At 49.0% G+C, this 27,960-nt stretch overlaps 1 protein-coding gene across 1 annotated transcript; it reads left to right on the forward strand.

Annotated features, from left to right (window-relative positions):
- Positions 1 to 239: 239 nt before the first annotated feature.
- On the forward strand, positions 240 to 27,172 carry skib (v-ski avian sarcoma viral oncogene homolog b). Its single transcript, XM_057030723.1, has 7 exons — positions 240 to 1,646; positions 23,268 to 23,381; positions 23,488 to 23,591; positions 23,680 to 23,924; positions 24,416 to 24,690; positions 24,766 to 24,996; positions 25,084 to 27,172. The coding sequence occupies exons 1-7, from the start codon at positions 753 to 755 to the stop codon at positions 25,303 to 25,305; spliced, it is 2,085 nt and encodes a 694-aa protein (XP_056886703.1). The 5' UTR covers positions 240 to 752; the 3' UTR covers positions 25,306 to 27,172.
- The last annotated feature ends 788 nt before the right edge of the window (positions 27,173 to 27,960 follow it).

A 27,960-nucleotide genomic window follows, 5' to 3' on the forward strand; every position in this document is an offset into this window, starting at 1 on the left:
AGGAGTTACCTTAAACAATATCTGGAAGCTCTCATTTAAATTCGCGTGTTCGTGGAGACTCTTAGTGGATCATAATTTCTGTATTTCTTATATCAACTAAGTTGTCCTATGCCCCACCCTCCCCTCAGCTGGGAGCGTTTTTCCCCCTCCTTCCTTCCCTCCCTTCCTCCCTCCCTCTCTCCCTCCCTCTCCCTCTCTCTGTTTTAATGTGCAGCTGCCATGTAGCAGAGGGGGGAACAGCTGTCTGGAGGAAGAGCCAGCCCGCGGAGTCAGTCACATTCCTGGCTGGGATTCGATGACTGAACCAGACACAAACAAACAGAGAGGGCGAGAGAGAGAAGGAAGGAAGGAGAGAGAGAGAGAGAAGGAGAGAGGGGGAGGGAGAGAGAGAGAGAGAGACTCAGTGAGAGCGGAGACAGACTGAGAGTACGCCAGACTAAGCAGACGAGACACATTTCAAGCGCAAATTAGGATTGCGTGAAACCGCAGGAGCGCAAAGAGACGCAGAACTCGGCGCTTGTGCGTTTTTTTTTCTACCAACGCCGGTTTGGAGTCGAGGAGTTGTCGACTTTAAGTGCGGGATCGGCCAGCGCCTGCACATTCGCGAGTCTCAGTTTTCCGAACAGACGCGTTGGGAAGCTTCTCCGGTGACATGGAAATGCGCGTTACTGAGCGTGTGGCCGGATGCTGAGAACGCCCAATCACTTTGAGGTTTCATTTTGAGTTTTGAAATCTCCTCGGTTCGCTACAACATGGAGGGTGCGAGCTTTCAGCCCCATCCCGGACTTCAGCAAACTCTGAAGCAGTTTCATCTGAGTTCCATGCGCTCGCTCGGCGGACCGGCGGCGTTCTCCGCTCGGTGGCACCAGGACTCGCTCTTCGGCAAAGATGGGAAATCCGCGGAGATCATGCTCGCCATGCCCGCGCAGACGCCCCCGGTGATGTCCGGGCCACTTTTTATCCCGTCTGATCGATCCACAGAACGGTGCGAGACGGTCCTGGAGCGGGAGACGATCTCCTGCTTCGTGGTCGGGGGCGAGAAGCGCCTCTGCCTGCCGCAGATCCTCAACAGCGTCCTGAGAGATTTCTCCCTCCAGCAGATCAACTCGGTGTGCGACGATCTGCACATCTACTGTTCCAGGTGCACGGCGGACCAGCTGGAGATCCTCAAAGTGGTGGGGATCCTGCCCTTCTCGGCTCCATCCTGCGGGCTGATCACGCAGACGGATGCTGAGCGCCTCTGCAACGCTCTGATCTACGGCGGTACTTACCCTCCTCACTGCAACAAGGAGTTGGGCTCCCTGGAGTTGGAGCGGACGGAGAAGAGCTTCAAAGTCTACCACGAATGTTTCGGCCGGTGTAAAGGTTTGTTTGTGCCCGAACTCTACGTCGGGCCGGGGGCCGCCTGCATCCAGTGCATGGACTGCAGACTCATGTTCCCACCGCACAAGTTTGTGGTTCACAGTCACAAGAGACTGGAGAACCGGACAGTTCACTGGGGGTTCGACTCCGCCAACTGGCGGGCTTATGTACTCTTAGACCCGGACTACAATGGGAAAGAGCAGAAGAGTCACCTGGAGCAGCTGCTGAAAGAGTTAAAAGGAAAATTTGATCTGACCTGCAAGCGCTCCAGCATATCCTGCAGAGTAAGTGTGCTCAGTTTCACTTTTTATTCGCCACTCCTGCGTCTCCTCGGTGCGTTTTTGTGTCTGTGGGTGTTTTTTGGTGGCACACTTCAGCTCTGACATTGTCATTCTTTAAGGAGGCGTCCTCCTTCTGTCTCCAGAAATGTGTTTTTCTCTTCTCTCCATTCATTCTAGCTTCCATCCAGCCTACGCACAACACCACACCTTTTCCGCCTGCCCCCTCCACCCCTGTGCTGTGAAACACCTCTCATCCCATTCATGTGTGAAGGCGATGACAGCGAGGCCCCTCACTGTCAGCTGACATCCCTGAGCCCCCCACTCATCCTCTAAAATCTCCAGCCCCACACCCCCCAGTCTTACTCAAGGGCATCTCTATTATGATAAATGGATTCTCAATGATATATTTTATTAGTGCAAGAGAGGGAAGGGGGGAAGGGGAGCGCATTATGGAGCCACGAGGTGGGGAATGGGATAAGCATTTAATGAGGTTTGGTGCGTGTGTGTGTGTGTGTGTGTGTGTGTGTGTGGAGGGGGGGTTGCGTGTTTGTGCATGTGTTTTGCTGTCCAGAGGCCCTGCGTGGGTCAGAGATGTAGAGTCTGGACAAAGGGCTGGGAGACAAGGTGGCCGTTCCTCCGTTACACAGCAGCTGTTGTGTGGGACTTTGCTAATGAGTGGACATCTCTGTATGCATCACCATGGCGCCGCTCCAGCCTGAACCACAGCTACTATCTCATAGGAGAGGAGCACTGACTTCTGTAAAATAGCCCGTTTTTAACCGTCCTGAATGGCCCGCGGTGGACCGGGGCCTTTCTGGCCCCCCACCCCTCTAACGCGGGGCCTCCGAGTGAGTTACACGCTCCCTGGAAGCGGCGAGTCCCCCACTGACAGCCTTTCATCGTGTGTGATATACTCGGAGGCCGGGCACCACGGAGGCAGCCTGGTGGAAGGGGCAGCGCGTGCCCGCCGTGGCTCACTGTCCCAGTTAGCAGACAGGCCTGGTCCTCGGGGAGCTGCACACCAGCGCTTTCCCCCATACATCAGGCTGACAGGCTGAGCTGCTGAAAGGCCGGACGGGGAGCTCAAAGGCGGCGCCTGGCTCGTCTTACGCGTGAAACAAAAACTCAATGTTATCAGTCGGCCTCAGACTCCCTCTGATGTCAGAGTGTTTTATTAATAAGAGTGCAGCCTGGAAGGTTTGCTCCTCTCCTCTGGCTGTATCATCTGTCTAGACTCCCACCTGATGTACTTTAGGCTGGCGGTTGGTGCAGCTACGCCGCTGCTGGAAGACCCTGCTGCAGATAACAACTGCTGATACAGCTTGATTTCCCCCCCCCTCCTTTATGTACCACGAGTGTGGAAAATTCTGGAAATGCGCTTCAGTAGAATTCCAGGGATATTTTTTTTTCCTTGGTAGAAGGCGAAAACACGAGCGGCCTTTTGCAGCTTCCACACTGGAACAGAAGCTGGATGAGAGGAGGGAGCGGTGCCAGCTGAGCATTGTGTCTGTTTTGCATCAGATGCAGCGTTTGGTCATTTATCCCCTGGCCTAATGTGCAGGCTGAGGGCAGATTGCTGAGAGGAGGCTGCAGATTTTCTCATTCAGATGATGCAGGGTGTGTGCGAGCCGGGCCTTGACATGTGTTGTCAAAGGGCCGTAACCCCTGACCCTGCTCCAAAGACAATGACCCGGCCTTCCCCCATTCTTTTCACACCATCCAATCACATGTCCCAGTGTCCAGTCCACTGGCCAGATGGCTGTCTGATAAAGGACGGAGGGATCTACAGTGGGCAGACAACAGACCTTTCTCTTAACTCCACCTTTTCCAATATCATTTTGTGATTCTTATAGTCTTTTAGATTTAAAAAAAATAAAAAGGAAATCTCAAGGATATTTGAATAGGAGCCTCAATCAAATGACTTGTTTAATTGTGTTAAACCTTGCGTGTAATCGTCCGCATGGCAACTCTGCTGATTAGCATGAAAGTCATCAAGAAAGAGGATTGGAATTAGGAAAAGTTTCCCTCGCCTTTAAAGTCCAACACTTAACTATTAAAAAAAACAAAAACCGTAAGGGCATTGCAATCGATCATCCGGCTGAGAGGCGGCTAAATGAGGGTTCTGGAGGATTGAGACCGCCCTTTAATGGAAAGGCTATTAAAACCGTTCTCAAACCCCAAGCTAGCCAATCAAGAGGAGCCAAAGGGCAAAGGCTCGTTCTCCCGTTTCATTTATTAGGTCTTGTTAAAATGGAACGTACGATAGATATGATCAATTTGTCGTCCGGGTGAGCCGAACCGGGTTTATCTCGGATTGCACGAGGGTGTCTTTATGTATGCAAGCTTGTTTGCTTGTAAACAGCAGAGTGTCATGACTGGATCAGCTGTGTGGGGACAGATTAAAATGAGCTCTCCGCCGGCTCATTTCCATTCCCATCTGTCTGCTGACCTTTGGGAGGCTCTGAGAGCTGACACGGTGCATCTCTTTGGTCCGCCATGGGCCTGTCTGCCCGGCGCTGACCCAGTCAGCTAAGACCCATCCCACCCACATTACCCAGATATGCACTCAGGCCGTGAATCTTCAACCTCGTCCTGGCCCTATTTTATCTATTTATTTTATCCCAGATGCTGCATTATTATGTAACTTGTGCTCTTGTGTGATCCTCCAAACCCCCTCCTCAGCATCCCACCCCCACTGACCCACCTTCCCCCCCTATAAGCCCATCACCCCGCCGTTGCAATGACTAAGTGTTTTAGCTAAAGCAGGGACAGCATGTCAAGGCAAAGGGGTGTCAGGCGCTCCCAGGGGTTGTGGCCTTCATTCTGGCAGAGGTGACCCCCTGTTAAAAGGGTGTCAGCTGGGGGTCTGTCATGGGTGATGTGCGCTAAAGACCTGCCGCCTCCTTTGTTCTAGGGGCAGGCTTTCAGGGGCTGTGAAGTGCAGCCGCTCCTCTTTGTTAGCGCTGTGTTTCTTTAGGTGCCGTGTGGACAGGGCTGCAACCTCCAGCCTCCTCCGGGCTGGGAACTCCACACTTCTGAGTTTGCCATGTCACCAGTTTCCTGGTTATGTCCTCAAAGACGGAGCGGAGAGCGTCATGGTGTCTGCATGTCTGAGCGAGATTAGGCAATACCCCATTCATTAGTGCGTATCAGCTTTTCACCGTGGCATTTTATTTTTACTATCTCTCCAATCTCATTAGAGCCTCCCATAAACCCCTAGCTGTCTCTATATTATACCACTTGCTTCATTTTAAACTTTACTATTAATTATCACCACAATAATAGGTTTTTAATGTCCAACATCCACGTGCAGGCTCTCTAGGGAAATTTAACAAGAATTTTTCTCTACTGCTTCATATTAATAAATGAATTAAGAATTTCCTTCCATATGCCTTTATTGAGAGCAGTATTAACATTTGTAAGGTTGCCCCGCGAGTCAAGGCAAGCTGATCAAAAATGTTGACTAAAAAAAGCAGCATTGAGAACTGGTTATGCAGAAGAGTTTGTGAATATATGAAAGCCTGAATCCAAATGGGTGTCCCACAGTGACTTTTCTTTTGTGCCCACAGCTCAGTCAATGCCGCCTTATGTGTGACAGACGTCTTGTGTGATTCACGGGGTAAGGGGAGAAGCATGATTAGTGCTGATTGGTGATGATGAGGGGAGGGGATGAGCTCTGGGTGCGAATGCAGTCAACAAGCCAGCCGTTCGGCCCGTTTGTAGCAGAACAGATGCCTGTATTGGAATAGTGTTGTTCCAGAATCATCAATTCCTCCTCGATCACCTCCTGATTTCCAGCTATGTGATTAAGAGGCAGACCCATCTGGTGTGGAGACAGGAAATCCTGGATTCTGCATCTGCTTCTGGCCGAGCGGCTAAGCCGCTGCAGTCGGGGCAGGGTGGGCGGGCGGGCGGGTGGGTGGCGGAGTTTAAACGCTCATAATCCTACATAACCCCTGGAATGTAGAGACCACGGCGCACGTCAAAACCGTCATCCTCTCTGGACAGGGTCTTCGGGAGCACGGATTCACTCAGCGAGCGCCAGTCACGGACCGTCTCCTCCCTCTTCAACCCACTCAAAGCGTCCTCAAATTTATAACCAGTCCCTGTGGAATTTTGTAATTAGAGCACGAATTAGATATACTGCTGCGAGGATGATGCGCCGGGAAACCAACAGCTGCGCAAACCAATTGGAGCGCTTTTCTTGGGAGACTTCAGAGGCCAGAGACACGAGCGCTGCTGCAATATTTATCCCCTCAAAACGCGTCCCTCCTAAGCTACGTAACTGTGAGGCCACATTGGAGAATCTCTAATCGAGCCGGAGCCCTGAGCAGAAGTTGGCCCTGCTGGTGCCATATGACAAATCCGCATGCTGCTCTCGCCTACAATCCGCCCACCAACCACCTCCAAAGCTATCATAAGGATTAGCTCAGGCGGCTAAACTAAACAGACTGCTCAGTGTTCAGACGGCATTTGGTCCAAATCTTGCTCTCCCCTCCTGTTCTGATGGCTAACAGATCGAAACCGGGCTGCTGTTGGTTCTCTCGCAACTGGTGTAGCACCAGGCGGCTCCACGCTGCTGCATGTGGCTGTGAGAGACGAAGGATGAATGTTTTAGGGATTTACGCTAGCGCCTTGCTCTTTGGGATATACATAATTGATATTTTGGATTGGGATGGTTTAGGTTAAGTTTGAATTCACTGCCGAAGGGAGGGGTGGGGGGGGCTACGGCAGGGAGACGGGAGTGTACTTGTCGGGCTCAACAACTCTACGAAAACAGCTAGCTTGTGTTGTGAATGTGGAGGGCGAGGAGGTGTGTCTCAGTCTTCAGAGGCCCCCTCAGACTCCACACACAGTCAGAGAGGACTCATCCTCAGTCGGAGTCTACTCCGTACACTTGTGATGTGATTGGAGGGCGGCTGTGGTTGCTAAGCAGAGCTGCTCTTCCTGTGCTAAATAAGAACTTCGTGCTCTCTGGCTGGTGGGCTCAAAGAAGCGCGCCAGTTTACACACGCGAGCACGCGCAAGCGCTCACACACATGTGGAAACGAGCACACAGAGTCATAGTGCACAGACCTGTTACTGTACAGAGACCTCACCCACCCTCTTTCACCGTGACCTCCACACTGAGACTCTGTGTGTCTCTTTCCTCCTCCCCCCCCCTGCTTTTCATGTTCCTCCTCCTCCACCACCGTGTAACACACTCGCTTCTCCCACAGGCCACCGGCGTTTAAAGCTCCCCTCTCCATCACCGAGCCCTCCTCGTCTGACACCTCCGCCGCCCCGCCGCCATCATTCACCTCCTCCATTTGACACCTCCTCGACCTTGTTGGACACACTCATAGACACGTGTGTGTGTGGTGTGTGTGTGTGTGTGTGTGTGTGGTGTGCGTGCGCGCACACATACACACTCACACAGACGCAGGCTCTCCTCCACTGAGATCTCCTACTGCACTCCCCCTCAAACTGCATTATACTTAGATCTCCACCTCCACTGTAGTGAGCACATGCTGTATCAGTCTGTATTCAGATTGGCCTACATACGCCACGCATGTATCACTGCACTCTTCCACGCATGTGAGGGCTGCTCACATGATGAAAAGAGATAGAGAAGAGATAGAGAAGAGATAGATAGATAGATAGATAGATAGATAGATAGATAGATAGATAGATAGATAGATAGATAGATAGATAGATAGATAGATAGATAGATAGATAGAGACCCTCATACGTCGTTCTCCCCCCAGCTGAGGGGCCCCCGGCGAGCCCCTCAGACCAGCCCACCATGCTCCCTTGCATAGATGGAGCAGGGTAGCGGCGTCAGCAGGCCTCCGTAACCAATGAATTCAGCGCAACCGTCCCCTTTTGCGGCGAGGTAGAAACGTATTGTGCTCACCCCGGGATCTGTCACGGTCGGTCTCTGCCACAGCATCCTGCTCCCAGCTGGTGACACCCCCCCCCCCCCCCCCCCCCCCCCCCCTTCCCATCCCTCTTTGACCTTGTTAGCTTATATTTATTATCCCAATGAGAAGCAGAATTTCCTATATCTCCTTCACTCCACCCCTCGTTGCTTGGCGTTACCCGGCTGCCCCACCTTGTTTTCTGCTCTTTTCTCCCTGCATCAATGCAGCAGGGTCCACGTTTAGACAGACAGGCATACAGATGAGCCACAGTCACTCGCATGCTGAGAACACCTCTTCCCTCATCCCCTACTTCCCCTTTATGCAGGTGTCTAATACTTGCAGGCTGTGCCCCTCACTGTGCCGGCGGCCCGGCAGGGCTGCCTGCCTCATTTGTGCTCGTGGCGTTGACAAGCGTCTGGCTTTATTTGCAGCCCGTCGACAAGTGCAGACACAGATGGCCGCGGCCTGAAATAGAGCAGTCCCACACTTTATCCTATAACGAGGCGACTATTATAAGCCGCGTGTCTTAAACAGCGACCAGCTCCAGGAGAAGGTTCGTCCGCACATCATCTTAAAAAAAAAAAAACGCCAAGCTGCTTTTCACATTATGGTGAAAACTGACTGGGAGTAATCACCTCTTCCCTCAGTGCCAAAAACCTTAATCTGCAGCTCAGGTGGTGCAAGCTTGTGTCAGCTTCTGCGGTCAGCAGAGGGTTCCATACTCTCGAATATTTGGGTGGGGGTAGGGGGGGTAATATTTTTGGAAAATAAAAATAAAATGGCTGTCAGACCGTACAAAGCTTTTTCCAATACTAATAAATGTATTTGTGACCTGGTGTCAATTGTCTGTGCCCTATCAAATGCATTAAAACGGCATCTGCCCCATATGGAATGCATGAATTATTCCAGGGGTAATAGCAGGGCATTGTTGGTTCATACTTCTGCACAAAGACACCCATCTCTGCATGTCCATATTTAATTCACCCCTTTCAGCTGCTAAAACTGTACAGTCTGCACGTACAATGAGTCGCTCCAAAGAGATTAGTCACCCTATCATCAACGCAGCTCCCTAATTTCTGCGCCTTTGTTGCGGTGCAGTCCGGGCTAAACGGGATAAAGGGGTTTGGCTGGACACAGTGGGAGGAAGTGGCTTTTGTGTTGCTAGCAGGTGCAGCGGAATGACGGTTTTGGGAATGCGCGCGGCCGCGGCACGCACGCGTTCGCTCCCGCATCTGGCCCGGGCCGGGAGGGGATCCGCCGCTCCCCGAGTGCGGCTGAGATACACCAGGAACCTCTGGAGCACCACTTGAGCCCTCAATCACAGGGTTCCTGAGGGGTTTGCAGTAAATTCTTCAGGCGAATGGTTTTCGCCCCCCCCCCCCCATTCCTCCTCCCCCCCTCCCTCTTTTTCTGCTCACATCTGGTGAACAGTGCTAGCACCCCTGTCATCTTTTACTGCGTTGAGGTCATTTCCACCCTATCGGTAAAGTGGAAACACATGATGTGGAGGGTTCGGCCTTAATGGGGTGGGGCTGGCATGGACCTGCTCTGACACAGCTTTACAGCCACGAGCTGCCAAAACAAACTCCCCGAGGAATGCCTCTGCCTTGAAAATGAAAGACACTTGGGTTTTTGGTAGAACATATATATTTACATGTTTCATATCTGACAACTGTAATTATTTACTTCTTTTAACATGTGCAGCCTTCTCTGCAGCACATGGCTTGGGTAGTTCCTGGGTTGGAATGGCTGAGCAGAGGGGGAGGGAATGCAACAGAATTGCCTATAAAAATGCAAAAATGAGGGGTTTTTGTTTGTTCTTCTGCAGCGCGCCGCCGCCGTTGTCTCACGCTTCATCTTCGCTGTAAAATTCTTATCCTTCCCCTCCTGAGCACATCGCTGATTCCAACTGGCGAGCCTGGTAGACCTTGGCAGACGCTTGAGATAAAGTGTGTACCCTCGAATTTAATTGGGATTCTCCTTCTGTAATAATGTGGATTTCCTCGATCCCGCCGCGCCGCTCGTATTGAAATTCTTCACACCACAGCCCGCCGAGTTTGCCATTCTCGGGAAAGCGGGCCTGTCTTGTTTGTGAAAACTGGGCTCTGCCATCTGACAGAATTTGGATTTCTTGACAGCGCATTATTAGAGTCTCCTCCGTACGAATTAACTGCTCTGTCACGTTGACTTCTTTTTATGGCCCCCGCCGTCTCCTCCAGTGCATTCTCCTGCAACATAATGAACCCACTGTTCTCTTTTAAACAGTTAAAGACTTCTTGGATGATTTATTATTAAGGATCTCGACGGAACAAACCGTTTTAATGGAGTTTTACGGCACGGATCTCAACGTCTCTCGGAGCGAATTCCAGTCACACTGTGGTTTCCATTTTGTGGTGGGCAGAGCTGTAGTGTAAAAAGGGGGTGGGCTGCACTCAGTCAGTTACTGTCTGTGGGCAGACTCCAGGCAGAGTGAGCAGCTGCATGGATTTCTATTCCTGCTGTCCAACAAGGCTCCATCATAGGCTGCCGCAGCACTCGTTATTGAGGGCACACACTCCGGTGCTGCATGCTTCTGTCCTCATTACCTCTGCAGCAGCTTAGCTCCCTGCCTTTGTTCTCTCTCTTGGCTTGAAATGGGAGAATATGGAGAGAAGTGCTGAGGCTGCACTTAGCTCTGCTGCCCACAACTTCTGCCGCACAGGAAAAAACACAGCGCAGACAACCGCTTCACACACCCCCACCCCACCGCCCATTCACCCACCCGCCCGCCCCCGAGCCCTCTTGTCTACATATTTCCTCAAACCCAGCGCAAAGGGGATGCTCCGGTTTGATTCATTGTCTTCAGCCAGACGCACTTTCTGCTGGATGCGTCAGTGTGCTTTAAGAGGTGTGTTTTCTTTTTTGTCCTGACCGAACGCCCTCATTACCAGCCGGCTGTGTGAAAGGTCCTACAGTCGAGTTCCTCGGAGGCGTCAAACAGCAGCCGTGGCTGGAGGGACAGTAAACTTTTACCACGCTAATAACCCACAGTCACAGTTACCTTAATGGCTTAGGCAGCCACGCAAGGGGTTGCCTGGAGGTCAGGTTGAATTGTAGGACATAAATGGTAGATTCCAACTGGCAGAACAAATGAAGGAAGAAGGGGGGGAGAGGAAGGGCATCTGAGGTAAGAAGAGGGTGAGGAAAGTTGTTATCGAAGGAGCAGATGATCGTTTAAATTGATTTGCAGTGAAAGATGCTATTGATTGGACGGCTGTTTTATAACGCGGCGATCTTTGGCCTTTTAACCCCGTTTCCCACCCAGTCCTGCACACTCACAAACCTTGGACTCAGTCTGAGCATGCCGTCAAAGGGCACAACTCCTACACAAGCGGCGGGCGAGTGAAAAGATTTGAGTGTGCCCAGTTCTCGGTAGAAAACTGGCGCAGAGACCGTAGATGCGAGAGAGGAGGCTGGTTATTGGAGTTCAAATCTGTGCTTTTTTTTTGAGTCCCTGGCTGAGGTGGACGTGTCTTGAGAGTGTTTGTTTTAGGTGAAGTCAGTGCTGGAACAGTGTGTCGCGAACCACCGGCCAGACTGCGGTTCTGCGGCTCAGTTTTCGACCTGAATGCAGACGGCTCTGTTTGTTTTGCTTCTCCGTTTCTCAGGGAGAAATTTAGACACAGCCAAAGTCCTGCGCTCACACCCAAGGCACGCAAATAAAATCCCTTCTTGGAGAAAGAAGGGAGGGAGAAAAAGTGCTGTACCTGGGTGTAGTCGTATATCTGAGCCTGACCGCTGTCCCGGTGCAAGAATACACATCTACTGGTGTCCCTGCTCCCCTGCTCTTGTAAAAGAGCTCTTTAGGAGATGAGATGACATTTGACTGTTTCGGCGGCAGGATGTTTGTGTGTTTTTTTCCAGGCCTTTTCATAAATAGCAGTTTTTATGTCGCTGAGGTCAACTGGTTTTACTAGGCTGGAGAGGCAAGTCCAGAGGCGAGGAGGCCACCCCACCATCTGGCAGCCATAAAAGGGGGAACAGGAGGTTTTTAGAGGGGGTTTATGGGATGGCAGGGTGAGACAGCGAGAGGCGGGGAGACACTGTGGATGTGGACTCTGGTTGCCCCGAGCTGTACGGCTTCCTCTGCAGGCTGAATGACAGGTCAGAAGTTCAATGCCTTCCTTTTCATCCTGCATCTGCCCCGTGAGGTGAAGGAGGTGACGGCCGGATCGGAGCGCAGGACGTCCCAGCCAAGCCACTGTGGATAAATGTATTTTCTGGAAAGTTATCTCTGTCGTGCGCTAATGAGTGGGTTGTTTGGAGTTAATGAGCTTGTTGTAAAGAAGGATTTCCTTCAGGCAGGAAAGAATAATTGAAAACGAATCGAAACTGCAATGTGAACTGATTAAAGATTGTAAAAACTGGGATTAATTTGTGTACCTCGTGACTCCGAGCCCACAATAATTCACAATAAATAGCTCAGGATGTCTCATTCTTCTCTCCGCGCTCCACCAATCAGTGCTCTTGGCAGACAAAAAGAAAAGATAAAACATTCAGGATGTTGTGTCAAAGTAGCTGCCAGTGCCACTGTGACAAGCAGATGTGCAGACTGTTGTTTTTTTTTTTGTTCGTTATCCATCTTTTCCAAACCAAACAGTCATCACTGCACTACGCTGGTGACTGACTCAATAAAATGAATCCAGAATTTGCTCGAGCATGTTCAGATGAAACAGGCAAAGTTTCCGGCACACGAGCTCGTCAGACGTGACGAAGACAAATGGAAGACAGATACAAGACACAAGCACAATCGCCAAAGTAACACAGTCGTGGCAGCCAGACGCAGGAAGCACTGCGGCAAGAAGAGCCACATCAAATAACAGGCTACAACTGTATCTTTAAATGTCTGGATGAGTATTTGGTCTGAAAATTGAATCATTTCCCGCTCTGTGAAAATCATCACACAAGACTGTTACTTTCAAATAATCCTGCTAACAAACGGACAAACTCACGGCAACAGGCATTAGATCAAATACAAATCAACATAAAGTGCGACGGTTTCACAACCAGGCGCTTTGAAATTTAAATAATCTCTCATTGTGCTGCATTTCAGTCCCGTGTCAAGTATTAGCGCTCCGTCAGCTTTTAAATGTTATAAACTGAGGATTTATTTTCAAAAATTCTGATTTGTCGGGGGGTGGGGGGGACAAAAATGCTGTTAATCTTTGTTGCCTGTGTGAAGTGATGCAGACAACAGACTGGAGGACTACAGATGGTCCAGAATTATGTGCTTAGTGATTCAGTGGCTCGCCGTTGTTTAGAAATGTGTCAAGTGCACACCAGTAAAGAGCGGCGCTGCGTGTTGGGCAGGTGCACGTCCGCCATAAAGGCAGGCTTTATTTTCCCTGCAGATCTGATCAAGGTCGGCATGACAGCTTCGCTTGCATACTGGCGTTTGAGTTTGGGGACATTCTCCTGGACATTCCAGCAGTAAAGACGCCCCTGAGAGTCTCAGTTAGCCTCTTCTGGAAGATTTCATATCCGTTTTTAAGAGCTTGAGCTGCGACTGTCTGCCTCATCTCAAGCTGGATGCTCATCCTTCTGGGCTTCTTATTTTGTTTTATTTTTTTCTTTCCAGAATGGGGTTATCATTGGAGAGAACTGGGCTGCTCTGCTGACTCTGGCATTGATACCTCCCATAGAGATTTCGTCTTTTGTTATGCCGCAGCCGAGATGTGTTAACCCTTAAGCCCCTTCAAGATAACATTTGATAAAAACGTTACAGAGGTCTGTTCACCGCGCGTCCACGCCCTGGCGCGTAAACATTCCTCCCGTTTCACTTTGAAAATATCAGCCATAGCTTGTGTGTTTGCTATTACCTTTGGTTAAAATGGACCTTTTAGTCTGGGGTTGGGTTTTTCAGACCCTCTGCCATTTGTATAAGCGAAGTGCTGACAGCCAAAGAATGAGAGCGTGTTTGGCAGGCACGCCCTTGTAGGTTTCTGTGTCACTCAACTCTAATAAATTTTTAATCGTTTCCTTACTGTTGGTATAGCTCAACGCGGCTGAGCTCCACCACACGCTATGTAGGGGTCTCCTGCGCCATAAAACAGGCAGGAATAATGAAGAGAATAGTAAATGTAGCACACAAACACCAGCAGCATAGTCAAGTGGTAGATGGTGGATTCACTCTCTCTTAAAGCAGCACAGATCAGTTTGCCAAAATAAGAAGGAACCATATATTTTTTTCTTTCTGTTTTGCGAAACTAAATCAAATAAAGCCCTAAATTAACAGGAGGCCTATCTTCTGATGTTCCTGAGGTGTAATTACAGCACCCCCAGTGCCTTCAAAGATGCTATTTTATTCAGTTTATTGGCATTTTCATTAAAGAAGAATTATCATGACAATGCCATTAAATCTACAGCTATTGTTGCCAACACTGATTGCACTTGACAAACATTCATTAAAGCATCAAAGATGCCTTCAAAGGCACCGGTGGTGAAAGACTGCGGCGCCTCGGCGAGAGCCTCTCCAACGAACTTCAGCTCAGCCCTCACGTTTCATGTCGCACCAGCGTCTCGAGCAGCGGGCGGAAAGAAAGCACAGGCTCTTGGGCGAGGGGCTGGAAACGAGGGACTTTGCTCTTGCTTTAGTGCTTCCGTCCACTGCAGTGATTCAGGGGATAAAAATGTGGTCTGTGTCTCTTTAAGAGCGCTGGCCTGTCTGCAGAATGCATCAGTCCTGTGGAGCAGACACAGGCCAGCGGGAGGAGGACGAGGAGAAGGAGGAGGAGGGACGAAGGGAGGAGCATGGGGCTGTGCAGAGGGAGGGCTGAGCGTTACATGGAATAGCCGCAGTCTGGGCTTCCAGCCTCCTGGCTAGACTGCTGAAAGTTATTATTGAGTTCCTGTGTAGGGCCTCCCCTCCCTGCGGCTCACTACGAGGTGGACCAGGAGTACGAGAGTGGCAACGAAAAAAGTTGGCAGCCTCCCATGCCCCTTCACAGTGACCTTACGCACAACAAGTACAAGAGCATTTTATTTGATTCTGCGTCTTCGCTATAGGGGGGAGGACAGGCGCGTTGAACACACCTTTAACTGCGGTACAGCTGTTGGGCGGCAGCTGTAAGGGCAGCCCTGCTCGTCGTCGTCTTAGGTTACGCTTTAGCAGACATGTCCTGTTTTCTTAGGAATGGCTGTAACTAGTCAAGACAGGAAGGTTGACAGTTCATCAGCAAGAAGCAGATGTTGAATCCTCGGTGCCTAAAGAGCACAATTCAAGCGCAGGTGGCGGGAGAGCGGTCGCCATAACTGTCGCAGTTTCCGTAACACGAGACTTAAACGCGAAGATTAGCCACAGTAAGAGTGAGACGCGCGTGTTTTGAATGCTCGGCTCAGGGTTGGGCCATGGTGATTTATCTTGTCTAACCTGCAGACTTCGGATATTTGCCGGGAAAGACTCGTTGAGATTACACATTCACACACGCCGCTGCCTCCTGCAGGCCTGTGCCGGCTCGCAGCGCTAATCCCAGGGCTGCCTTCCCCCTCAGCAGCCATGCTAGCCCTGCAAGGAAGAGTCCTTCCAGCTCAACCTGCCCAGAGAGGGACAGACCTTTATGTAATTCCCCGTCCGGTGTTTTTGTTCTGAACCTGCTGTTGTTTCAGGCGAGGCTCCCTCGGGTTAACCCAGCTGCTGCCTGTCCTACTGTACCCAGGCCAAAGACCCAGGACCATAATGCACCCGAGGCTCCTCAGCTTTCCTCGCACATATCTACTGTACCATGACGCACGTGGGCTCTGGCGAATTCCAGTGTGCGTCTTCATTCACAGCCATTGCAATCATTCGATTTTAAAAAAAAAACAAAAACATCTGGGCCAGGGTTTTTGCAGGAAAGCTGGATGAGGAGGGGAAAACCCTGGCGCAGAAATGAGAATTTTGTGGAGTTCTGTTTGTTGAGTCAGAGCTTAGTTGGGCTCCACTGTTATGCGGTTGCCATGGAGAAAAACATAGGTTCTTGTGCAATAAAACTCATCCAGGAAAAGTCATTTCCAAGAGTTTTTCAGAGTCGAGAAACAGACGGCAAATTGCAGAATTCATGAGGTGCTGCGGTCCACCAACCGCCCCTCTCAGCCCTCCATTATAGTGCTCATATTCATTTTATGGAAGCTGCCAGGCTCGAGCCCTCTCACCTAATTACTTCTGTAAGAAGATATGTTTTCCTATGAACGGAGGAGGGGAAACAAAACCAGCATTTAAGGATGGAATGTGTGATCTTAGGAACGGATGTTGTGGGTGTTTTATCCCCTATTTCCCTTACAGACAATTTTCTCGAACAAGTGGAAACAAGTGAAATGCTATTTGATCTCTGTCAAATATTACTGTATACACACGCGCGTTGTGAGGCCCTCGTACACATGAGTCAGGCGGCCCCTCTGCCAGAGAGGAACATTTTTGCAGTAACTCCGAGTGTAGTTTTGGAAATGTGTTGACAGTTAATTGGTTGAACTCGCTGGCTTTCCTGAATGTCTCCAGGAGTGAATCACTTCTGTTACATCAAGGCTCCTCGATGCACTTTAATATGAGCCCTTTCCTTTGCACCATTTCCTGCCTCCATTAGTACATTTCAAACGCACATTGTCATCTTTGTTGTTCTCTAGAATAGGAAAAACAAACCAAAAAAATTCCCTTTGATGGTATGCGGGAGCGCAGCGCTAAAGAATGCGATATTCAACTTTCAACCTCATTTGAAGTTCAAAGCTGCGCGCTGGCTTTAGGAGCCGTATTAGGTGTCTACAGCTTTGACTTTTGAGGGCATCTCATTGTTAGAGCTGTCCGAGAACCAACTCTAGGTTTTCTAAACTGGAGGGCAGCTTTTCAACAGAAGGACCAGAATGGTGTCTATAAAATTCAGCAAGATTTATTGCCCCCAGTTCAACCAATTAGCTCCAGAGCATTTCCCGGGACACAGGCGGTGTTAGTCAAATGACATCATATTGGGACCCTGAGTGAGCGGCGACCTTATCTTCACCTGGCCCTTTCTCAGCTTCACTGACCTTCCCCTCCCCACGCCTCTGGCCTAGGCCCCACCCCCTCACTCCTCTTAACCTCTGGTCTTCATCCCATTTTCATCGTTCCAAATAAATCTAGCACCTGCCTCCCTCTCCAGGGGGTGGGGGCCGCCCAGCGGGGCGTGCGGCACGGGTGGCAAACCGCTGACTGACCAATCCTGACAGGTCTGGCCGCTGCCATTGGCTGCACGTGCCGCGCTGTCTGGGTCTGTGCCTGAATTTAACGGCGCGGGCTGTTAGCCTGGTTGGTGTGGGGGGGTCTGATATTGCAGCTGATTTCCCTGGCTTTAGCCGCATGTGAGCGGGGACGGTGGGGGTGGTCAGTTTTGTCCCCTTAGCGTGGAGATTTGACTGCGCATCTGGCCTGTCAGTCACACAGACGCTGCAGGTCTTGACCCTGACTGAGCCCAGACTGCCACAACCAGCCGTCCCCGTGCAGTTGCTCCCGCCTCCCCGCCCCCCCCCCCCCGACTTCTCCGCCATCTCTGCCTAGCGAGGGAGGTGCGGAGGAGTCGCCCAGTACCAGGTACTGCCAGTGATATAATGGTCTGTGTATTTGGAGCAGTTACTGTTTGGGTTGCAGGGAGGTTATCCAGTGACATTTTAATCGTCTTTCTGCCTTCTTTGCCGTGGCATTAGTATTAATCTGGAGGATTAAATCCTGCCCAGTTAGACACTGGACTCGCTGTCTCGTTGTCGAGCAGAAGCCGGTGGCGTGCTCACACTGAGAACGGCGCACGCTTCCCTGCCAACTGGTGTTTTCCGTCTGGAAACAATACTTGAAAAAAAACCTAAAAAACACATTACTGTTTTGTTCATGGAATTATATAATCTGGAGGCATCGCTTTGGAAACGACGGCCCACCCAACTTGTTATTGTTGTGCTGTGCCGAATCTAGGACATAGTTTCTCTCAAACGCAGATCTACAGCTACTTATGTTTTAATCTGCACGGGCCAAAATCTTTTAATTGTGTGTTCTTTTGTAGAAGCCCCTTGAAACCAAGTTCGCCCCACATCTCACGAATAGGAGAAATTCTTTTGTAGAGAAGCAATTACCATGCAGCGAGGCAGTGTTGGTGGAGGAGAGAGTGAACATGCAGAAAATAACCCCTGCTTTAAAAGATCCATTCAAGGGTTCTTTTAATTCCTGCTGCATTTTATTCATGCCACTGATCAGGTGATTGATCCAAGCAGCGATGTTAATCCTCTAATATGCGTCTGAAAGCAAACGGGCATGTGCGTGTGTTTGAAGTACATTTTAGAGGTGTGAATAATAACGCTTCCTCGAAGAAGAGGTAAATTATACAGTAGATGGTTGAAATGTGCAGGAATGCGAATCACATGGGTCTCAGCGCGGTGCCAAGGGATTAAGTTGCGAGGCAAAGATGGCATTGGCAGTGCTGCGCCGAGGAGATCAACTTCTGTGAAGGCACGCACACACGCGTGGAAGTCAGAGCGCTGCCACGCAAACGCGGCGTTCTCCCGCAGACCGGCCGCGGCGCCGCCGCCGAGGTCTCGGGTGTAACGGCACTGGCTGCTCCCAACCGCCTCAGCCGTCCTCTGCATGCGTAAAAAGCCCAGGATGGCGCCCTTCTAGCCGTGGTGCAGTCTTATTGCAGATGTATTTACATCACTAAATATTTCATTTGTTTGGCTCGGAGCCCAAATAAAACGCTCGACTTCATTACCATAAGATCCTCCGCGCGTCGGCCAACGACCAGAATTGGTGCATAAATCAAATCTCCTCATAATTGTGGGACCTCTATCTCGTTTTTATTCCTGGTGTTCTTGAAAGTTGCGCAAATTAAGTTTCCACTAGGAACTCTTTTTACCCTTCAGCAGCACCAAATTAAATTCCATGGACGTAGGTCAGCTCTCTCTCTCTCTCTCTCTGGCTTTCTCGTTAACCTTCATTCCCCTCTGGTCACCACTCCAGCTGCTCCTACACTATAAGTGTGCTAAATGTGAATAGGAGCATAAAGGCGTATTGTGTTTCCGTGTCTCAGTGTGCTTTCCTGCCTGTGTCGGAGGCTTGTGTCTTCCCTCAGATCATGTGGCCTGATGTTTAATTCCTTTTCTTTTTTTTCTGGTACTGCGAGGAGGGGTGGGGGCGGACAGGAAGAGATGGTGGTGGTGGTGGTGGGGGGCACTCAGACAGCTATCTGCTGAATTTGGCGCTATGTCCATCTAATAATACACCAGGCAAACAGCACGTTTCACTTCCTAAGATAACTCCCCCCCCACAACCATACCAAACGTGCTCATGCTAATAATGTGTAATCTGCGGTGATATCTGTTTTGTGTCTTTTGCTCTAGGGTTTCCATGTCTCGAAATAACTCCCGAGGCCTTTAGACTGTGAGGTCATCCTCAGAGAGAGAGTCCACTGTCAACACAGGGGGGGGCACGTCCGTATCATTATGGCTGCCATCTTTGGCCCTGAATTGGAATTCGTTTCTCACAATAGATCTTTCGTGCTTTGGTCTGTGCTTTTTCTTGGCATTGCGCCTTTTCTGGATCCTGACATTAGATCTGGGATCTTGTTAGTGTCGCTGCCTTAAGCGTGGTTTCAGGATCAGTTCATGAGCAGTTTACCAACAACTGATAATCATCCTTTTAAGGGTTAAATGTTTACTTTATTCCAACATGTTTAAACCCATGAAGCTAATATATCCATAGTTTTTACATCACTATGTTTATTTGACAGATCCGTGTCCTAGTTAATAAGAGAACATTGATTTTAAATGGAAAACATGTGGCGAGATTGTAAAATATTTTGCATTTGTACAGATCCACCCAGCAGTTTAAAATGTCGAACTTTTTCCATCTAATCCAAACATGTTGCAATTCACATGGTACTAAAGCGTATGGCTGACCTCTATTTTTACTCTGTAGCCTCTAAAATTGACTTCAGAACGTTGTTTCACGTTGTATTGCAATGAATAGCTGAGTGGAGCCGCACAGACATGGATAGTTTCCACCTTTAAGGACAAGCAGCTCGTCCACCTCATCAAGTCTCAATCCCAGAGACATTTAGGACAATCCAATAAGCGTCCCTGTAAAGCCGACCGTATGCCAGGTTCTGCATCTGTGTGTGTGTGTGTGTGTGTGTGTGTGTGTGTGTTTGTGCTGTAAGGGCTCACGGCACACATTACCCTGGGCACAACAGAGGCAGAGAGAGTTGATGAATTAAGCCGAGATATAGTGGAGGGAAGTGGGATCTCGTCCTGAGTAAAGAAGGTCTGGATGGTGTTTCAGGGATATTCTGAGCAGGCACCAATCATTTTCTCTCAGCTGTTAGGAGGTGACCGCAGGACTGGATATAAATCAGGGGACTGTCGTTCAATTTGTGCAGCGAGAGTGAACGGAAAGCTGCAGGCATCCCTGCAAATATCCGCACCAGACTACAGGAATCAGATTACTGAAACCAGTATTCTCTCACCTCCAACTAAGGCCGTTACCCGAGCGAGCTGCGCCAGTTGCCGTGCCCTTGAGTGAGACAGCGCCCCACTGAACACATGTCGACCTGGGGATTACATTCAGGGGTTTAGGAGGGGAAGCGAGGCTGCAATCCGAAACTGTTGTGTCTTGTTGCTGCGCGCTTTCCTTAATGCCACGCTATCGTGCAGCGCGTGTCCAGATTGAATGACCGATGCCGGAAGAAATTCAGCTGGGGGAACTATTTCTGTCCCACCAGATGAACGTCGTCCCCCGTGTTCCTCAATCACTGCTATTAGGTCTTTTTTGCCCCACCAACAATGTTAATTATTTTGATTGTGCCACGCGACGTGAGCGAGTCCAGCTAATCGGCCGGTTTAGGCTAGCCTAGTAAACCGCCTGGCTCAGAGGTTACACAGTCCACCAACACGGCTCCGTGACTGACGTGTTATATTTAGGTGTTCCTGTTGAGCTGGGCTGTTTCTCGTTGTTTCCAGTTTCTCCATTCGGTATCAATTTTCCCGTCTAGTTTCTCACCACGAACACAAAGAGGAAAGCGCAAAAATGCCCACCGGTTTGTTTCAGAGATTTCAATTTAGCTACACACGGAGTCTGTTTTAGAAGTCTGTGAATGCAGAAATACTTCATAATAATAATAGTAATAGTGATAATAAGTTCCAGGCATCAACGACAAGCAGCAGTGTCTGCTCAGTCTTGGGTGCTCGATAAAAACATATGGTCCATTAGCGCTGTTTTCAAATGAAAGTTCCCACCATGCCCTAGTTATCATTTTATTGAGTTATTACACTACACACGGGTCAAAAGGTCCGCTCGTACGATTGCTATCGATGCGTTTGCAAACTGCCACGATCCGCCACGCCTGCGTGGAAATAGCAAGGGATTTATCCCAGTGTTGCCGTGCCATTATGCACCATTAATTAAAAAATAAAGGGTTTCTGGGCTTGCCCCGCCGCTGTTAGACCCTGTTTACCCTACAGGTTCGCTTTGAAATGCTTCCTCATTAAAACGCCTGAAAGAAATATCATACAATAGCAGGTTGAAAAGGGCAATGCTTGAATGGAGTCTTAAAGGAGAGGCTGCACTTGGCCTTCAAGTATACATTCCTTCAGCTCAGTGCTTCCTCTGTGGTCCCGCTCCCCTGGCCCACCCCCCCACACACACACACACCCCCCTCCCACTCAAGTCTCGGTTCCCACAGGGGACTCAGCCAAAGCAAACTCCACAGAGGAAGTCTCCCTCTGTAACCAGAAAGAGAGGGAGGTAGGGAGGGAGGGATGTCCTATCGTCTCCCTCAGTGGGGCCTGTTAGGATGTGCACGCACGCTGTTATGACTCCGTGGTCATGCTATGTCTATGATGTGGCGGTGAGTTAAGCTGTGCGGCTGCTCTCCTGTGAGGTCAGTGTCAGATTTAGCCAGCAGGTCCCTTGTGGTGTCTGGGAGTGTCTGTTTTCTGACTGTATTATGTCTACTGCGCGTTGCTTTCCTGGAGCTCCAAAACCTCAGGGTAGAAATAGTACCAGACGGCCAGACATCCTTTGTCGGGAAAACAACAGCCCAGTCAGTAATTACAGAGTCTGATTACGGCAGAGCGACAGGTCCTCATCTGCCGGCGGCCCCTAGTTGTACAGGTGAAAGGTCGAGTCGCAGCTGATAAGGATGGAGTCAGCGGGAGCTCGCCTGGGGGAGGGGGGCCCGCAGGTGTTTAGTGGTTACAGGTTAGATGGGTAGAGATGCCAGGGAGGTCAGACAATCACGTGACCTACATCTCACCGAGCGAACCAAAGCAGAACGCCCAAGCAGACCGTGACCATCGCAGAGGTAGTGTTTATTTCCCACCCCAAACTTCAAATGAAAGCAAGATGTCTGAATGATTATCTGAAGAAGGGACGCACAAACCGGCATATTCTGGAGGAAAAGAGGACGGTAGAAAAAGGCTCCGACGGGCTGTCAAAGACTGGAGATGAATCATCAGCAAAAATGTGAAATACATGAGTCATGAAATCTGGAGTTCAGAGCCTCGATTAGTCAAAAGATCCACTGTTCCGAAGGTAAAAGTTTATCTCGCCACATGTCCGGTGTGTTCGTGTGCAGCCAGGAATTCTCAGATTTTGCAGTTAATTCAAATACATTCGTTTACTTTTCACCAAAAGTCAACGCTATTTCGACATGAGGGAGGTCTAATTGTTAGTCTCAGTGGAAACCAGGCACTTCCCCAGGTGTCCTAACAGACACCCACTCCGAGCTTCACGTGGACACACACACTTCCAAGCACACGTATGCCTCAGCACTGAAAAGCTGCGAGACGTGATTCATTACCAGGCGGGTTTCTCGCTCTTTTTGCTAAATGAGGTTTGTTATTCGCTTCCATCTCGGGGTGATTACAGCAAGCCGTGATTAAGGTCTCACATCTCCGCGCGAACCCCCGCCGGATTGTTTTCTAGTGGGGGATTTAGGAGGCAGATGGAATAATGGTTTTTCCTGACAAGGAGATGGGAATGTTTGCCATTCCTGCAGGCAGAATGTCATCGTGGTGAGTAAGAGAGCGGCAGGCAGGTCCGTGCTGGCCCCCGCGCCCGCTCAGGTAAACACCTCCTCCGTCAAGTGCAGACCTGAGAGCTGAAGATGCTCCTGTTATCTCAACACTCTGCGCTCTTCACGCAGCCTCCCAGAGCCAGAAACCCACCAGCTGCCTTTCAGAATCACCCTTTTTTGACACGGCTTTCTTCTCAGACATCTGATGGACGCGCTCCCCCCGAACGCGCCCGATTCGGACCGACGCAGGAACCTTCATGCATCTCTCTCTCTCTCTGCATTACAATATTTCTGTGGTTCAGAGAGTCGATCTGCTCCACCTGATGGCGCCTCTTCTGCCTGGCAGGGAGCAATGTAACCCTGCTGGCTGCCGGCCAGACCAGCTTGAGTGCTCAGCTCAAAGCCCACACACACACACACACACACACACAAAGCTTGGAGATTGAATGCTCACACACATGCAATTTCTATCCTCCTCTTCTCTGCTACTGCTTCTTTTCTGTCAGATTTGTCTCCTTGCTTTTCCACGTTGTGAACGTTTGTGTCCTCCCGAGTGTTGATACGGAAGCTTTTTAAAAGCTCGGGATTTTAGGAAATATCCGCTGCAGCCTGCGATGTCATTTGGACATTTTGACCCCGCGCAGATCGTGACGATTGACCATTTTGTGCTCCTCTCTCCTCAGTCTCCCAGCCCGATCCCCACCAAGAGGTCTAAATTTGACAAACTACAATCTCCCGCAGCTGAAAAAGAGCAGAAACATGACTGGCTGCAATCGCTGTCAAAGTCTGCGCAGAAGGTATGAACAGTGCGACCGCTGCTTGAGCAACGCACAGTTGTTTGAAGGCCGGAGGTCAACAGACGACATTTCACATCATCATATATACTCATTTATCTTGTTCCAGGATCTCAAACAGGTCCAACTGAAGCAGAGGCCCTCCGCTTTCCGCCCATGGTCTCCTAAAGTAGCCGAAAAAGAGAAATCCTCTACTCAGAATGAGGTGGAGAGGTGAGTCATCTCTAATACTTTCAGTTTTAAATAGTCATAAATCCACCAGGGCGAGCTCTTGAAATACACACATGCTCTCTCTCTGCAGGCCCTTCGCAAAGAGCCAGGAGACTCTACCAGCTTCCAACCTGAGCATAATTCCTCTGGCACCTCCGGTCCACCCCGGTGACAGCCATGCTCCCTGCAGGGGGCCCGCGGCCATTTCCAGGCCAGTGCAGGAGCTGCATAATGGAGATGCGCAACTTGCGGTGAAACCCTCCGTTTCCCGCGCCACAAATTTGCCCGAAGACATGGACACCGACGGAGAGATCGATGTGGACAACTGTGACGATCGTGAGTGCAAAAAGTGGAGTCACGTGACGCAAGACACGTTCACGGTCACAGCTATTAGTGCTGGAACAAACCCGTAGTGTCGTTACGGGGAGGGGGAGTCCTGCACAACTCTGCCACCTGCTGTTCAGAAAAAGAAATAGCAGCTGGGTTGAAGTTCTGAGCAAAGCTGTTTAACTCTAATTTATCGGAATTTAGTGCTTCCTAAAATCACAGCATTCAATATGATTTTATCCTTTTTTGTTGTTTTAAGAACAGCCTTTAATATCATTTGGAAAAAAGAAAGTGCAAGTTAAAAAAAATAAATCAGTTACCTACCTTCTTTTTTTATGCCAGGTATATAATTTTTAATATTATGAAACAGTAGTTGTGTTAAAGTATGACTAAGGACTAAAATGAAATCATTAAAGTATAGTGTGAGAGTCACGAGGCAATTAAATGCATCTACATAAAACAATTTTTTTACACTTTCTCAATGTCCTTTTTTGTGCCAGGCCCCGTGCCATCTTCATCTCTGGCTTCACCTCCGTCGGCCTGCACCAACGTGTCACCGAGTCTGACCCCTCAGAATGTCGGCCGGCCGCCCGAGGGTTCTGCCCCGCTGTCGGGGACGGTCTGTCCAGAGATCGACACCCTGAGACAGATGCTGTACAGAGGCATGGACACAAAAGAGGCCCGAGAAAAGGTCCTGCAGGAGATCGTCAGGATGAGGGTGAAGCAGGAGGAGAAGCTGGCGGCGGCCGTGCAGGCGAAACGCAGCCTTCAGCAGGTACGTCAACGTCTGATCAAACACTGTCTCGTGGCGATGTCAGAAATGTGCCAACAACCGCCAATACTTGCGCAGGAACTGGAATTTGTGAAGGTGGCGAAGAAAGGCCGTCTCCGCGAGGCCATCGAAGCCAAGCGCAACCTGCGAAAGGAGATCGAACGTCTCCGGGTGGACTGGGAGAGGAAGATGAGGGACATGGTGGACACCTGTGGACGGCTGAAGGGAGAGCTGGAGAGAGAGCGGCAGCTGCGGGCTTGTGACAAAGGCTGCGAGGCCGAGCGTCTCCGAGTCAAATACTCCGCCCAGGCGAGTGCGACCGCTCATCACGATGCGTCTGTTCAACCTCTGTATCTAACGGAGACTTTTATCTAAAAACCTGCCTCCGCTTTGCAGATCGATGAATTGCACGTGCAGCTGCAGCAGGCGGAAGCCGACCGTGAGCAGCTCAGACAGGAGCTGCAGCAGGAGAGAGAAGCTCGCCAGAGCCTGGAGAGCGTCGTCAAGGACCTGCAGACCCAGCTGGCCATGCAGGCCGAGACCAGCCAGCCCGGAGACCCCGAGGAGGCGCCGGCGGACCCCCACAGACAGACCACACAGCACGCCAACGCATCCTAAATTTGCACATTCAAAATGGTGGAGAAAAGGTGTAAATCAAAAGGAGCGTGGTTAAAGACTTGGGCGCACCTCCTTTTAGGCAAGAGTCCACGTGTAGATGATAAAACCCGTCATATATAATATGATGTAATCGAACTCTATATTACGGCGACAATATATGGACTTGTTTTCAGACGAACTGGAAAGTAGCATGATATCCGAGCATGTTGTGATAGACTTCAGCAGCGAAGAGCGCGTTTCTCCAGAAGCCTCGCTTAGACACCCACCTGTCCAAGGATTTTATTTTGGTATAAGCTATTCTGAGATGTGCAAATATGGCCACACAACACTACTTGAATATGAAGGGAAGAAACACGTCGCACACGGCGAAACATGAGCAGATGAATCTCCCGGCGCTGCATCTTATTGGTACACTCACAGGTGTCACTGCAGACCACTGGAAACAAGAGACACCGGTTTACCACTACTTACTTTTAATATCAGCTTGCTTTTTATAACTGTTGATGATGTACTTTTACGAAATGTCGCTTCCGCAGCGCTGTTAACCCACGAGAACGCCCATATTCAGACATGTACGCATGTATACTGGCTCGTTTACCTTTTTGTATTTTCAAATCCTGAAGTATTGGGGGGTTAAAGGTGAGCTGCTTTTAGATCCGCAGCTGTTTAATGTTTGGATATTTTATGGAAGTGTTACTTTATGATATTATCATGCAACTTTATTTGTTTGTTTTTCCTCCAGTGGTGTTTTTTTTTTTTTTTTTTGCCAACCAAACCGTGTGATAAATAACAAATATTCTTACCCAATTTAGTGCAAATACGTCTACAAATGCCCTGAAAAAAGAAAAAAAATGTATCCAATAGCAGCCTGTCTTTGTTAAAATGCGGTACTTCTGATTTTTCTATTGATTATTGTAACATAATTTATATTCTAAAATAATTGCTGCCTATTGGGGAGAAAAAAACATTCATTTTTTAGTCGCTGTCAGCAGGGCTCTTAAATCAACAAATGCTGTTTATATAAACAACATTTCTACATATATAAAAATATGGATATATATTTTTTTACTTAAAAAAAAAGGAATTGCACTTTTTAGAGAAAAAGAAACCTTGCGGTGTGCATCGTACTCCCTGTTACATTTTCAAAAGTTTTAACACAGACTTGGAATTGAGACACACTCCCTCCGCTGTACATAAACACAACCATATTGTAAATAAGATATTTGTCAGTATGTTTGCTTGCTCCAGACTTTAATTGATTATCAATATTATTTGTCGCTCTTACTTGAAACCAAAAAAGAAAAAAAAAGAACTATATTTGGATTTGCTAACCTGCAGTTTCTTACGTGTATCCCTGAGTATTGTTGTAATCGCGGGGCATTTTAGCAGAATGGATGTGTGTCTGAGCAAACCACCGATGCTAACCTGTGGTTTAACTTAGGATGACGCTTGTGAGCTTGACCTGTCACACCAACAGAATATTATAGTTTCTCCCTTCATTTGCTTATCCGAGAGTATTATTTGATGAATTATAGAGTATATAAATATATATATTACACCACGCCAACAAAAACTGACAAAAAGGTTGGAAATCTGCACCTACAGCTCCCTCTGTAGATAGAGTAGAATCGGAACCTCTTCGTGGTGCTCTCTGATGTTCTAGAGGAGAAACACTTATGTCTTATCATGATGATGATACCCTCGCTCAGTATTTGTTGGGTACAGTGTAATAGCAATATCCATTTTGTTAGCTGATGCTGTTGTAGTTTTGGTATGAATCGGGCCTCCGCTGGCCCCCTCGTTTCAATGTTTTCTTTTCATTTGGACAACTTGTATAATACCTATTAAAATTTAAATCAGTCCTTCAGGATGTGTATGTGTCTTATTGCATCTGGGAATGTCGTAAGTACTTGTTTCATACGCCCGTTACTCAGAATTTAGGGTGGATTTTTTTTAAATGAATATTTTGATAAGAAAATATAATTTTTGATGTTAACTCCAGTGTTTGTGGGGTCAAACAGACAGGAAGGCATTAATATTATTTACAAGCTATAAAAATCCCTTTTAGAGGCTAAAAAGTAAAAGTAATATATAATAATACAACTATATGGTAACTATAATAAAATGGTAACTACTCAAAGTAATATAGAGCTAAATAATCTTTTTTTTCTTCATCAGGTAAAACGTCACATATGCAGGGGAAAAAAATTATAAATAATAAAAAAATGTAGTGTGGGCTAAAGTGTGTGGATATAGAACCTGTGCTGCACGATTTAGTTGTGGTCGACCTTCATAATGTTCCCGCTGCTGTGATGGCTGTTGTGCGTCTGTAACGGCACCGTAACACACCGTCACACCTTGAAGAGTGTTGGGCTCCAGAGGAGAAAAACAGGCTTCCAAGCTGAAAATTGGATTCCTCACACAGCACCGCTGCAAGCTGCACTGCCTTCAAGGGGCCCCCAGTGCCCGCAAATATTAAAGAGAAGCTGCTCTCGTGTTCATTAGCAGGTTTTCAAATCAGACATTTTCAGGCTGAGCACAAGTGTGAGGACTAAGTGGCCCGAAAGCTAAAGGCTCCTCGTGCAGCAGGGGCTCGGCGTGCATCCAACAAACAGGGACAAATCAAATCAGCCATGATTAACTTTATTGTTTCCA

This window comes from Takifugu flavidus, chromosome 4, assembly GCF_003711565.1.
Source record: "Takifugu flavidus isolate HTHZ2018 chromosome 4, ASM371156v2, whole genome shotgun sequence".
In the NCBI taxonomy this organism is placed as follows: domain Eukaryota; kingdom Metazoa; phylum Chordata; class Actinopteri; order Tetraodontiformes; family Tetraodontidae; genus Takifugu; species Takifugu flavidus.

Excerpts from the sequence above, each read along its gene's own strand:
- skib (XM_057030723.1), top strand. The coding sequence starts at position 753 with ATGGAGGGTGCGAGCTTTCAGCCCCATCCCGGACTTCAGCAAACTCTG. Across the intron at positions 1,647-23,267 it reads GCTCCAGCATATCCTGCAGA|TCTCCCAGCCCGATCCCCAC; the intron begins GTAAGTGTGCTC and ends CTCTCTCCTCAG. Across the intron at positions 23,925-24,415 it reads TGTGGACAACTGTGACGATC|GCCCCGTGCCATCTTCATCT; the intron begins GTGAGTGCAAAA and ends TTTTTGTGCCAG.